General features: G+C 40.8%; 2 protein-coding genes across 2 annotated transcripts in view; both read right to left on the minus strand.

Moving 5' to 3' along the window:
- Window positions 1–256: 256 nt before the first annotated feature.
- LOC105891640 (cAMP-dependent protein kinase type 1-like) lies at window positions 257–8,130 on the minus strand. The gene is made up of 6 exons (XM_031558814.2): window positions 7,442–8,130; window positions 7,080–7,268; window positions 6,657–6,837; window positions 6,211–6,340; window positions 1,770–1,877; window positions 257–1,536 (listed from the first exon to the last, which is right to left on the minus strand). The coding sequence occupies exons 1-6, from the start codon at window positions 8,022–8,024 to the stop codon at window positions 1,096–1,098; spliced, it is 1,632 nt and encodes a 543-aa protein (XP_031414674.2). The 5' UTR covers window positions 8,025–8,130; the 3' UTR covers window positions 257–1,095.
- A 1,115-nt stretch (window positions 8,131–9,245) lies between these two features.
- LOC122128613 (GTPase IMAP family member 8-like) overlaps window positions 9,246–13,928 on the minus strand; it is a 35,677-nt gene continuing 30,994 nt past the window's right edge. Inside the window, exons 3-5 of the mRNA XM_042702944.1 lie at window positions 10,729–11,430; window positions 9,522–10,298; window positions 9,246–9,256 (exon numbers count right to left, since the gene is read on the minus strand). Of these exons, the coding sequence (XP_042558878.1) occupies window positions 9,246–9,256; window positions 9,522–10,298; window positions 10,729–11,430 (1,490 nt within the window). The remainder of the gene's footprint in view (window positions 9,257–9,521; window positions 10,299–10,728; window positions 11,431–13,928) is intronic.

Below are 13,928 nucleotides of genomic sequence, written 5' to 3' on the forward strand. Positions count from 1 at the left end.
TGTGAAACCAGACATGTATGACAGTATACATTCAGCTCTTTTTACTCAATCATGTTTTGTTTATGTTATTATTGTTTATGTTTTATTATTGTGCTTGTTTACGTATTATTGTTTATAAGACTCGTGCATAATGTTGCTTGATGGGTTAGGTAACCATATTTAGTTTTGGGACTTGTATGATTGTGTGAGTTTGGGACAGTAAGCAGGCTCACAGCGAGATGATTTTCCATAGAATAAAGCAGAGAGCAAACTCACAAAGAATATATATATTTATTTGTCAAATGTAATGGTGAATTTGGAATATCATGAGGAATGGTTTGCTTGAAAGTAGCTGCTTAAGAGGTACTGTACTTTAAAGTTCCGGTGTAAAGATTTGACTTCTGCACATCATGGAAATAATGGTAACATTATTTTCATGTTGGAAACATTTTGTAAAAAATATATTTGTCTGTAAAAGGGAAGGCCTTTGGCATTTGTTTTCAGATTGTGATCTGCTAAACTCCATCAGAATTCCATTGTGCATATTTAATTTACATATACATTTGCTAGACAGTACAGTACTAAACATATACATTTGCTAGACAGTAGAGTACTAAAAATTTACATTTGTGCTACTATCCACTAGCTGCTAAGGTCATCATGATTGTATAGGAAACATGTCTGAAAGACATCATGTTAAAATATATATATACAAAATCTACTCTATCTACGATCATACAAAAAAGCGATATGACACAACCTGACAAGCCCTTTTAATGCTCAGACTTTAAACAGCTGGTATAAAAAGTGGAATCATCTTTTTTGCCTAAACCTGTCAAACACACACAACTAAGTCCTTTCCCTGTCCTATGTGGCATTTGATTGTCCTCATTATTCTCCCTGCTCTGCTTGGTTTGATTTTACTGAATGGAGACATTTGTATTATTCACCATTTACAGAGCCCAGAACACTCACAAAGAGAGACTTTTTCAGAATGCACTTGATTTACATCTGGAGGAACGTCATTTTTATATATATATTCAACAATAATACAATGCTTATACATATCAGATGCAACAGCTTAAAAAGAACTATTGATCCTTCACTCCTGTCTTCCTACCATTTGTACCCATATCTTTTGGTGAGATCAACTTTTGACTTCAACAGAATCACCAGGTCTTTGGCATTCATGCGAGACTTGGGTTCATATTCTATCAATGGTTTCACAATGTCATGAAGAGTAGGCTGTAATCTAGTCAGAGCAAGAGGAGGTTTTTTTTTGTAAAGAAGCTTACGCAGCTCTTGAAGGCTGCTGTTAGACCAGGTCTGAGAGTTGGTGAACATCTCCAGAAGAGTGATGCCAAGAGACCACATGTCTGACATGGTGCTGCAGTTCTTACACTTTACTAGACATTCTCGTGCCATGTAGGATGGAGTTCCTCCCAGTGGACCACAGAGAGCCCCTGATTGACGGCTTCCTGTCGTCATGGACACCGTTTCCTTCAGGTTCGCCAAGCCCCAATCAGTCAGGTAGGCCTTTTGGTTGTCTGCTGCAATCTTGTAAAGATATAATTAGAAAGTATTTTGTAAATGAAATGTAAACTTTTAATTAGAATTAAAATCTGAAACAAAGACTTTCCGATCTGTTTTGCTTCTCAGGTCTAAAACCTTTAGATCTGATATGGCATAATTCTAAAGCTGAATAGTGTTGAGAATAAATATGAATATGAGGTAGAAATTATATAGTATCCCCATCCCTTAAAAAAGGAGGGATGGTTCAAGGTACTAACCATTACATTCGCTGGCTTCAGATCTTGGTGGATGATTGCTTTTCCATGTATGTACTCAACAGCCATGGCAATATCTACAGCCACAAACAGCTTATCCTCATCCTGCAACTTAAAGTGTTATAGAGCAATATTTTTAGGAATTCTTTACTATGTTGTAATATTATTTACAGGAAGAAAGTCTGTGAACCTGAAAATCTGCATAAATGTCACCTAAAATGTGACTTATACTTCATCTAAGTCATCAAAACTGATAAAGAGAAGCCAATGGCATAGTCATCTATAGTGGCACGGTGGCTCAGTTGCTTGCACTGCTTGCACTGCTGCCTCACAGCAAGAAGGCCATGGGTTCGATTCCCGCATGGGGCGCTGTTGGCTCTGGGGGGCAGATCCTCCCCAGAGTGCACAGTGCTCAAGTGGGCTATCTCCCGGGCCTTTCTGTGTGGAGTTTGCATGTTCTCCCCGTGTTCACAAGGGGTTTCCTCCACTAAAAACCCCAACAGTAAAAACATGCAAAATAACAGAACTCATGTCCATCCCTGACCAAAGATGGACAGTTCACTTCACTTGGTCCCCGGGCGCTGCAAAGCTGCCCACTGCTCCTGGGGGGTCCTTGAGGAAGGACGGTCCAGGATGGGAAAAAGCAGAAAATAAATTCACCGCGACCTCAGGCCTACCTGCGTGTGTGTGTGTGTGTGTGTCCTGTGTCGCCTCCATATATGCACGTGTGTGTTCCAGTGTGTCGTGTGTGCCATTAAAAACCTCACAAAGGACAAAGGTCTTAATTATCTACAAAACAATTGTCTACTCATTGATTCCTCTCTTGACCAATCCAACATGAAATCAACATGGTGTGAAAAAGTTTGTGAACCCTCCCTCCAGTATCTGGTGTGAACCCCTTGCACAACAGTGACTATAATCAAACATTTCCATGAGCCATTCAACAGTCCCACACAACAGTTGAAAGTCATTGTCCTTCTGAAAGACTCTTGTTGGAAAATGTCCTGCCGCAATGCCAAAATCATAGTTCTTTCAATGGTGACATGCCCTCAACTCAATTCTCAATTCATCAGTCCACCACCAGGTCGAGACCACAGTAGAAAGTTAGGGCATCCATATGTGGAGTGAACTCAACAGAGGGTGATTTTTTCAGAAAGACAACTCTACACACACAAGTATGTCTACCAAAATGGTTAAGGCCGTTTTGCAATTTGGAAGGACCAGGTCAAAGTCTAGACTCCAACAGAAATGCAGTGATCATGAACACGAGGCAGGGAGGTCCTGCAAGAAAGCCCATTAACATCACGAGTACCTCAGTATGGAAGAACGGTTGTTCACACCAGTTATTGGAAGAAGGGTTCACATACTTTTTCACCCCATGGTCAATTCATGTGGGATCAGTTACTCCTAAAGAAATAATCAAATAGCATGTTTTACATCTATTGTAAATTAATTTTCTAATTGCTTCTCCTTATGTGTTTTAATGTCTTAGATTAAGAACTGATTCCCTCTCCTCTCATATCACTGTTACAAACCAGCTCCGCTGATAGGCAACGAATGAAGCACAAGACGGAATGGGCTCGTTTCTAGGGGGTTTCAATAAACAAAAAGGCGATATAGAACAGAGAATTTCAATTGCAAAATAGAACGACGAGGAAGGCCCGAATAGCGTGTCAGCACGCAGTTGAAGGAGAGCCCTTCTGGACGGCGATCCCGGCCTTAAAACCTACCGGGCTCCGCCCACGGCTGACAGGCAACACCTGCACACAATCAAAATAGTAGGCAAAGTAACAGACATAGAAATAAGGTGAAACAGCAACCCCTAAGACAGGAGGACGTAACAATCACATTGCTAATGCTTATAATAATACTGATAAAATTGCCATATTGCCTACTGTAAATCTACTACCCAAAGGTATCTCCTTATCTGTTTCTGAAATAAATGTCTACTAACAAAAATGTTCTCTCTCCCTTGTAGCATGTTCCAATTGCTGATGGAAGTGGAAACATTGCTCCTCACCCCCACTACTCCTCATCTACGCATATGGACAGCCAAACTCTACCCACTCACTCTGTTCTTTTTCTTTCTCTCCTAATCCAGACTATCTTCGCTATGGGACGTTGCTGTAGTCTCTCCACCCGGTCTACCCGTAGAAACCCTTGGCCAATTGCACCCACCGCCACCGCACTGCCGTACACTTACTCTACCTCATACCCTATGCTAGCATTTATATACAATATATATTATTGCCACCATCAACATGTTTCTCTGTTCCTACTCCCCTTACCCCTGTAACAGTAAACCTTTGAGCACAGTGTATACCCACTAAACTGGTCTTGTCTGTATTATGTATTTACCACCGGATGTCTGTATATATATTATGTACACCTACCAAATGTACAACACCTGTTGTTTCCCCATCCCCTTCTGCCACACAACCCCCTCCCCCCCCCCATCCCCCCCTCCTATCTCCACCCGGCCGACCTCAAGCAGATGGGTCCCCCTTTATGTGCCGTGGTTCTGCTTAAGGTTCCTTCCTGACTAACAGGGAGTTTTTTCTTGCCCGTGTTGCCATTGTGCTTGCACTAAGGGGGTTTCAGGCTCTGGGCTCTGTAAAGCGCCTAGAGACAATTGACCGATCGCCAGGGCCCCGCCCCCTTAGTTACTGTTGCTACGTCCGACACAATTCCCGGAACTGTCAAGCTAAAAGCCATGGCGAGTACGGGGACAAGCGCTATAGCTGTCAGTGTGAGTGATGATTTTTGGAGTAATACCTCCACGATATCCTCCAGATCAAGGCAAAAGGGACTGCAGTATGCAGTGGAAGTATATCCAAAATATTAAGATCAACAACGAAGTGGACACAACAATAATCGAAGCAAAAGTATACAGGTCTCAATAAAAAAAAATGAGAAACCCTACGACCTCTTCATTAAATGCAACCAGCACAAACCTTGTAGACTAGTCATGTTATTTCACCACTGGGTAAGATATGTATATAATATTTCAAGCTAGCTAATAACCTACAAAGATTCTTTATTCTTATTATTTATTCCGTCTCTGGCGAGACACTCTGGTACTGGAGGTATCTATCGATCTAGCTAGCTAGGATGGTGACAATCTAGAGAACAGTACAGTAACGTACCAGTGTGGATCAAGATAGCTGCTAGTGACGTTATTGTTCAAGGGATGTGTGTGCATGTTGCTGAAAGTATTTCACAGTCACTGTAGTGATAACTTCCTTGTAAAATGATGATCCTGATGTAATGCTATGGCTTTGTATCAGATCACCAGGTTATTGCTCTCAGGTTGTGCCTTATGCATACCTTGGGATACTCAGGAGTAGGTTGCCCATTCACAAAATGCCACAAAGATTAAAATAAAACAACTTCATAATGGCCTTTTGTTCAACATTGATACAGTATGTTAAGCTCGAGCTAGTCTCTCCAACTAAAGTGTTAATGTTAAAATCAAAATGTTAATGTTACCGTCTGTAAAATTGCACACTGAGCTATCCTAGCTAGCGATGTTGATGTTACCGTCTGTAAAATTGCACGCTGAGCTATCCTAGCTAGCGATGTTGATGTTACGTCTGTAAAATTGCACGCTGAGCTATCCTGGCCAGAGATAGCAAACGCCAGCAGCATAAATACAAAGTGTTCGTTAAAAGTTCTGTTCAATGTTGTATCAAGCATAAATACAAAGTGTTCGTTAAAAGTTCTGTTCAATGCTGGCGTTTGCTATCGCTAGCTAGGATAGCTCAGAGTGCAATTTTACAGACGGTAACATTAACATTTTGACGGTAACATTTTGATTTTAACATTAACACTTTAGTTGGAGAGACTAGTTATGTACTTGTAGTGGTAATAATACAAGTTGTCATGAACCATAACTGTTTGGGGATGTTCTCTCAACTAGACAGTTAGTTATCATACCTAGCGATAGCGTAGTTCGCTAGATAGATATCATAGCTAGCTGCAAGCAGCTTCATTTACTTTGGAGCAGACATATGTGTGTTTTTCGATATATTGAGGTGGGAGTGGGGTCTCCCACACTGTTTAATCCACCGTCGGCACCTTTCCTCTTGTGTTTTGGGCTTTGGAAATGCGGAAAAAAAACACGCATCCCTCTAATCTCTATGTCAGATCTAAAAGTCCCGTAAGCACACTGCTTCACCATGCTGCTCAGACCTCAAAGTTGTCGGACCTTCTTCTCTTAGTAGCGGTTGCTAAGGTATGATTGGACGAGGGCCGTTCTAGGGAGGAGTTTCGCGATCGGTCAATTGTATTGTTATGGCGCTATATAAATAAAATTGAATTGAATTGAATTGAATTACACTTTAAGTCATATTTATGCAGATTTTCAGGAATCTCTAAGGTGTTCTCTTACTTTCTAGCATCACTGTGTGTATTTCACCAAACACCCAATATGATAATGCACTACCTTGATGGGAGTGTCTTTGTAAAGCACCTCCTGCAAGTTGGCTCCATGGATATACTGATTAGCAATGAGGACGTGTGTCTCACTTCTGGCTACAGCAATCATCCGAACGATGTTGGGGTGAGACAAACGCCTGAAGAAAGAATTGAATCTAAGGCTTTTTTTATGCAATAATACTTTAGGGACAAGAACTGATGGCTAATGATCATTCATACAGCATATCTTCACTGTATCTATCAGAATATTTTGTTGTTCAGATGTCTTAAATCATCTCCAGAATGACTGTGAAATGCGTAACAATCAAAGCTTTAGGTTGATTTTGTATAAACTGTATTCGATTACTGATTACTACTACAACAGAATACATTTTAATGACATAGAGTACAAGTCCCACTTCAATGTAAAACACGAAGGCGTACGTACAAATGTATACACACATCTGGTCTTACCAAGGTATAATGAATTCATTTGTAGTCCTTGGATTGTCTCTTATTTCTATCATCTTTACAGCAGCAGGAGTTCCCTGGTATGATCCTCTGTAAACTGTTCCATAGGAGCCACGTCCGATGCATTCATCATAATTTACAGTTATTGTCGACTCATCCACAAATGGAACTTTTCTTTCAAAGACTAAAAGAAGTGGGTACATGACAACATACAAAGGATTATATTTATAAGAATTAAGGATTATTATTATCAAACATATGTACTGTACCACTTACAACTGCATATGGATTACATATTTTATGTGTAAATGAGTAATTAATCATTTTATGAGGGCTAGATTTGAGCAACTGAATTTTACTGATTTGTATTTGATAATGGAGGATACTTCAACAGAAGGTAACTTGGGGGGAAAAACTAAAACTAACCTTTCCGCTCAGCACATGGTGCTTTTCGATGTTCTGGTCTCAAGGGAGGCTTCTGTTGTCCAAAGCCTTTGGCAGAGCCAGCAGCACTCAGCTGCTTAAAGGTCTTTATGAGCTCAGATTCAAGTCCTGATTTAGCAGAGTCATATCCACTATCTCCCCTTGAGTAGTCATCAGGTAGGCCTTCTCTAACTGTACAGACAGGGGAAATATGGAAATAATAACAGTCAGGCACAGTCAATCAATAGTATAGCACTATGATGAATTTCCATATAATATCTGTATTTCATATTATGTTAAACTTAAATATACATGTATGCAAATCATAAGTGGGGAATTTTCATGACGTGAAAAAATATACTGACAATTAGGACGGCCACCCATACTCCACCCTCCACTGTTTCTTGCCACCATCTCTTCTATCTTCTCCAGCAGCTCTGTCACCTGGCCACCATCGCTCTTGTTATTCTCTACAACATGATACCTGTTCCCACATTTCTCTACAACCCACTGCAGAGCCTTTCCTTCTCTCTGGATGTGCTGCTCAATGGTTGTGCTTCCCAGCCAGTCCTCACAGATGAACAGCACTATAGTGTGACTCCAGACTCCAAAACCCAGAAGCTCCACGTGTTCCTGCACTGCTCTTCTGTCTGTCTCTGTGAATGAGTGGAGCGCATAAATGACCAGCAGTACAGCATGGGGTCCTGGAGGACACAGAGACACACTGAGGACAATCTGTTTTTTATCACGTTTAAGGGTTTCCACTACAGTTTGATTGTGAATCCATCCGGGTGCCTCCACTACAGTGATGTGTCTCCCTGCTGTTTCTCCCTCTCTCTTCACACACTCATCTATTTCTCCTGAGGTATTCAACTCCTCTCTTCCCAGGATGATGTTTCCTGGTGAATTCTTCCAATTCATTCGGCTTCCCAGCAGTACAATCCTCATGTCTGAGATATGTGGAGCACCACCTGGAAACAGACATCATGACACTGCTAAAGACACTGAACATCATGCAACATCATATGAATGCACCTGCCTATGGTTTTACTGTAACAGAATAATCATCCACATTGTCAAATGAACTCTGATCTTGTGTGTGTTTTCATGCATGTAGATGTGTTTTAGGGTTGGTTGTTTTGTGTTTCCTATAGCAATGAGGGAGATCTGGTAGCAGTTGCTTTATGTGTATAAAAGAATATTACAAACATGAATGTGTATTAATGTGTGTGTGTTTGGGGGGGGGGGGTTGCTTGTATGTATGTATTTGTGTTTAAAGAGGGAGAAACAGAAAGATAGATAGATAGATAGATAGAGCGAGAGAGATAGAGAATGAATGAAGTAAATTAGAGCTGTGGTATGTACATTTGTATGTCTGAGAGCTGAACATGTCTCTCACCTGATGATCTGAGAGTCTCTCTGTGCTTCTGCACCTTCCTCTTCCTCTCCTCTGCTCTTCTCTCATCTCTCTTTTTCCTCATCATCAGTTCTTTCAGAATCTTTGCATCAAAGTCAAAGTGATGGCCTCTGTTTCCTGCCACCATCTCTTCTATCTTCTCCAGCAGCTTTGTCACCTGGCCACCATCACTCTTGTTATTCTCTACAACATGATACCTGTTCCCACATTTCTCTACAACCCACTGCAGAGCCTTTCCTTCTCTCTGGATGTGCTGCTCAATGGTTGTGTTTCCCAGCCAGTCCTCACAGATGAACAGCACTATAGTGTGACTCCAGACTCCAAAACCCAGAAGCTCCAGGTGTTCCTGCGCTGATCTTCTGTGTGTCTCTGTGAATGACTCGAGCGCATAAATGACCAGCAGTACAGCATGGGGTCCTGGAGGACACAGAGACACACTGAGGACAATCTCTTGTTTATCACGTTCAGGAGTTTTCACTACAGTTTGATTGTGAAACCATCCGGGTGCCTCCACTATAGTGATGTGTCTCCCTGCTGTTTCTCCCTCTCTCTTCACACACTCAGCTTTTCGTCCTGAGGTATCAAACGCCTCTCTTCCCAGGATGATGTTTCCTGGTGAATTCTTCCAAATCATTCGGTTTCCCATCAGTACAATCCTCATGTCTGAGATATGTGGAGCACCACCTGGAAACAGACATCATGACACTGCTAAAGACACTGAACATCATGCAACATCATATGAATGCACCTGCCTATGGTTTTACTGTAACAGAATAATCATCCACATTGTCAAATGAACTCTGATCTTGTGTGTGTTCATGCATGTATATGTGTTTTAGAGTTGGTTGCTTTGTGTTTCCTAGCAATGAGGGAGATCTGGTAGCAGTTGCTTTATGTGTATAAAAGAATAATACAAACATAAATGTGTATGATTATGTTTGTGTTAGAGGGGGGGGGGTGCTTGTATGTGTGTGTGTGTACTTAAAGAGGGAGAGACAGAAAGATAGATAGATAGATAGAGAGAGTGCGAGAGAGAATGAATGAAGTAAATAAGAGCTGTGGTATGTACATTTGTACGTCTGAGAGCTGAACATTTCTCTCACCTGATGATCTGAGAGTCTCTCTGTGCTTCTGCACCTTCCTCTTCCTCTCCTCTGCTCTTCTCTCGTCTTCCTTTTTCCTCATCATCAGTTCTTTCAGAATCTTTGCATCAAAGTCAAAGTGATGGCCTCTGTTTCCTGCCACCATCTCTTCTATCTTCTCCAGCAGCTCTGTCACCTGGCCATCATCGCTCTTGTGATTCTCTACAACATGATACCTGTTCCCACATTTCTCTACAACCCACTGCAGAGTTCTCCCTTCTCTTTGGATGTGCTGCTCAATGGTTGTGCTTCCCAGCCAGTCCTCACAGATGAACAGCACTATAGTGTGTTTCCAGACTTCAAAACCCAGAAGCTCCAGGTGTTCCTGCACTGATCTTCTGTGTGTCTCTGTGAATGACAGGAACGGATGAATGACCAGCAGTACAGCATGGGGTCCTGGAGGACACAGAGACAGACTGAGGACAATCTCTTGTTTATCACGTTCAGGAGTTTCCACTACAGTTTGATTGCGAAACCATCCGGGTGCCTCCACTACAGTGATGTGTCTCCCTGCTGTTTCTCCCTCTCTCTTCACACACTCAGCTGTTCTTCCTGAGGTATCAAACGCCTCTCTTCCCAGGATGATGTTTCCTGATGAAACCTTCCAATTCATTCGGTGTCCCAGCAGTACAATCCTCATGTCTGAGATATGTGGAGCACCACCTGGAAACAGACATCATGACACTGCTAAAGACACTGAACATCATGCAACATCATATGAATGCACCTGCCTATGGTTTTACTGTAACAGAATAATCATCCACATTGTCAAATGAACTCTGATCTTGTGTGTGTTCATGCATGTAGATGTGTTTCAGGGTTGGTTGCTTTGTGTTTCCTAGCAATGAGGGAGATCTGGTAGCAGTTGCTTTATGTGTATAAAAAATATTACAAACGTAAATGTGTATTAATGTGTATGTGTTTGGGGGGGGGGGGCTTGTACGTATTTGTGTTTAAAGAGGGAGAGACAGAAAGATAGAAAGATAGATAGATAGATAGAGAGAGAGAGTGTGAGAGAGATAGAGAATGAACTAAGTAAATAAGAGCTGTGGTATGTACATTTGTATGTCTGAGAGCTGAACATGTCTCTCACCTGATGATCTGAGAGTCTCTCTGTGATTCTGCACCTTCATCTTCCTCTCCTCTGCTCTTCTCTCGTCTTCCTTTTTCCTCATCATCAGTTCTTTCATAATCTTTGCATCAAAGTCAAAGTGATGGCCTCTGTTTCCTGCCACCATCTCTTCTATCTTCTCCAGCAGCTTTGTCACCTGGCCACCATCACTCTTGTTATTCTCTACAACATGATACCTGTTCCCACATTTCTCTACAACCCACTGCAGAGCCTTTCCTTCTCTCTGGATGTGCTGCTCAATGGTTGTGCTTCCCAGCCAGTCCTCACAGATGAACAGCACTATAGTGTGACTCCAGACTCTCTCACCCAGAAGCTCCAGGTGTTCCTGTGCTGCTCTTCTGTGTGTCTCTGTGAATGAGTGGTGCGCATAAATAACCAGCAGTACAGCATGGGGTCCTGGAGGACACAGAGACACACTGAGGACAATCTCTTGTTTATCACGTTTAAGGGTTTCCACTACAGAATAATTGTGAAACCATCCGGGTGCCTCCACTACAGTGATGTGTCTCCCTGCTGTTTCTCCCTCTCTCTTCACACACTCATCTATTTCTCCTGAGGTATTCAACTCCTCTCTTCCCAGGATGATGTTTCCTGGTGAATTCTTCCAATTCATTCGGCTTCCCAGCAGTACAATCCTCATGTCTGAGATATGTGGAGCACCACCTGGAAACAGACATCATGACACTGCTAAAGACACTGAACATCATGCAACATCATATGAATGCACCTGCCTATGGTTTTACTGTAACAAAATAATCATCCACATTGTCAAATGAACTCTGATCACCAATATAATTCTAGAACACTGCAGCAAATTACTGAGAAACACATTTCTTTTTTTTTGTCATCCTGTAAACAAATAGTTATAGTTAGAAAACAAAATAAAAATGAAAAGTTTGAAAGGGCATAAATAGTTTTTTAATATGATATAAAATATGTCTTAGTGACATCTACAAATATTTAAAATACATAGCTTCACATACACCCTAAAGTTCAAATTCATAACCAGGTCTTTTTTGGACTTAAGTTTAGAACAGTACTGCAAACGTATATATTACATTTAATATGTTCTTAATGTATTTCATTAGTATTTGTTATATATTTTGTAAATAAATATTAAACTATTTGACTTTATTTAAACTATAAATATCAACACTACTAAACCATATAGATAACCAATTTTTTTTGCTAATTCAATTGAAAACACCAACCTCTATGCCTCTTCAAATGCATCCTTGTGCAATACATTTGTGGAGGAGATGAAGGTGTTTGTGGGAATAAACATCCTCATGGGTATCTATCATTTACCCTCTTATCTTGACTACTGTTCATCTGATCCAGCCTTACAAGTGTCCACCATGGCAGACACCATGCCACGAGATAGGTATGAGGAGTTATGCAGATACCTACCCTGTTCAAACCCAGGGATAGCAGACTCTGGTGACAAGCTTCAGAAAGTGAGACCATTACAGTTTATTTCAATCATTTTCACACTTGGTTCAATACCATGTACACTTTCTCAAAACACTTAACACATCCAGCATATCAGTAGACTATGTGAACTAAACTGTGGATACTTTTCCATTGCTTAGATACAAAATGCAGTCAATGACCACTTCTTCCGAAATTCATGGATACCTGTCTCAGTCAATGTTCACCACCAGCAAAACGCTTACTGTAACTACAGCATTTTTTGCAGATATTTAGATACTCTGTTCAAAACAGTTAACTTTCAGTTCAAAACCAGACAAAATTTAGATCACTGTAGATGGAAATATGCTGTATTTTCACAGACAAATTAAATTATACACTTGAAATAAGACAGATTTTGTTTTGCTGATGTATTAAGAAATGTATTTAGTTTCCATCTTTGTTTTGTTTGTTTGCAGCTTTGTTACCACATATACTGCAGTAAGGCATTTGCATTGAAATGTACATGTATGAAGGAAAAATATAGATGTATGTGTCACTGAAAATATTCTCCCACTATTACTGCTGCATATGAAAGTCATGGGCCATCAATGAGACAAAGTGACCCAAAAAGGGAACTACAACAAACACTATCCAAAGTGACTTACATCTTGCATTGGCCAGGAATTGACAACAACCCTAACCACTGTACCACTGATCACACCTGGTAATCTTGCCACACAAAACTGGTATCTACAAACCAACAGAAAAGGTTGTTCTTAGTGTCATGACAAAAGCTTGCCTTGAAATATTTGTGGGATATGGGGGATTTTAGGGGTGGACAAGATGTGCTAAAGTTTTTTTGTAAAGATTCAAGGCAAGGGAGAATGTTGTAGTACTGTAAAAGTTTATAAAAATGTCACCACTGATCAGTATTAGGGCTGCAGGACCCTTCTAGTGGTAGTCTCATGTGTTTTACTTACTGTACTGGGAAAGAAAAGTGTCTGCTCACTTTTATTGTGCTAGTGTACCAAAAATATTAAGCATTGAGGCATATAGCTGAATTTTGTATTTATGGGGGTGGATGCCTTCTGTTAGATTTCATTGAAATCGATATTTGTCATAGATATTTAGGATGCACAAATGGTCAGTCTACAGAGACATCAAAGCTGTCTCTTAATCCCATTAGGTCTGGTTCCTGCCATTTGTCTGAGAGCCATCAGCCCTGCATCCTGGTCCTTTGTTTGAAGCCAGCTAGTTGATTGCCAAACTAGGTGTGGGACAGACATATGTATTAAATTAGGGTGAGAGTCCTAACCAGATTAATTAGCAGTCATCCCTTCAGTTCTGATACCTACCCCCAGACACACCTTTCCCCTCCCATACCTAATGTTATTGTTTACATGTTAATTGTATTGTATAAGAGACGTGAGGCTCGGCTAATACTTTGAAAGATTCCTCTCGTATACCTCGGTATGCGAAGTTGATTGTTCAATTTGCGCTGGAATAAACCATTTCTTGTTGAACACTTTCCCGAGTTCCTGACTATCTGCAAATCCGTAACCTTGGATCTAAGACGAAATTACGAGATCTTTTATTTGGTGTTTCCACCCAGTTTCAAGAAGAAGGAAAAAAATACGGTGAGAGAATATTTTACATTTCTACTTCGCTGAAAAAAAGAACCGAAAGTTGCTGTGTACGTTAGATCCATTGAGCAGATATAAGGACTTGTAAAAATTGGGCCCATAAGT

Source organism: Clupea harengus, chromosome 21 (assembly GCF_900700415.2).
Source record: "Clupea harengus chromosome 21, Ch_v2.0.2, whole genome shotgun sequence".
Classification (NCBI taxonomy): Eukaryota; Metazoa; Chordata; class Actinopteri; order Clupeiformes; family Clupeidae; genus Clupea; species Clupea harengus.

What these genes read in the sequence shown, in the direction of transcription:
- LOC105891640 (XM_031558814.2), bottom strand. Translation starts at nt 8,024, where the DNA reads ATGAGGATTGTACTGCTGGGAAGCCGAATGAATTGGAAGAATTCACCA. An exon ending in TATGGGTGGCCGTCCTAATT is followed by an intron (nt 7,269 to 7,441) that starts GTCAGTATATTT and finishes CTGTCTGTACAG; the next exon opens with TTAGAGAAGGCCTACCTGAT. An exon ending in ACAAAGACACTCCCATCAAG is followed by an intron (nt 1,878 to 6,210) that starts GTAGTGCATTAT and finishes TAACACTTTAAG; the next exon opens with TTGCAGGATGAGGATAAGCT.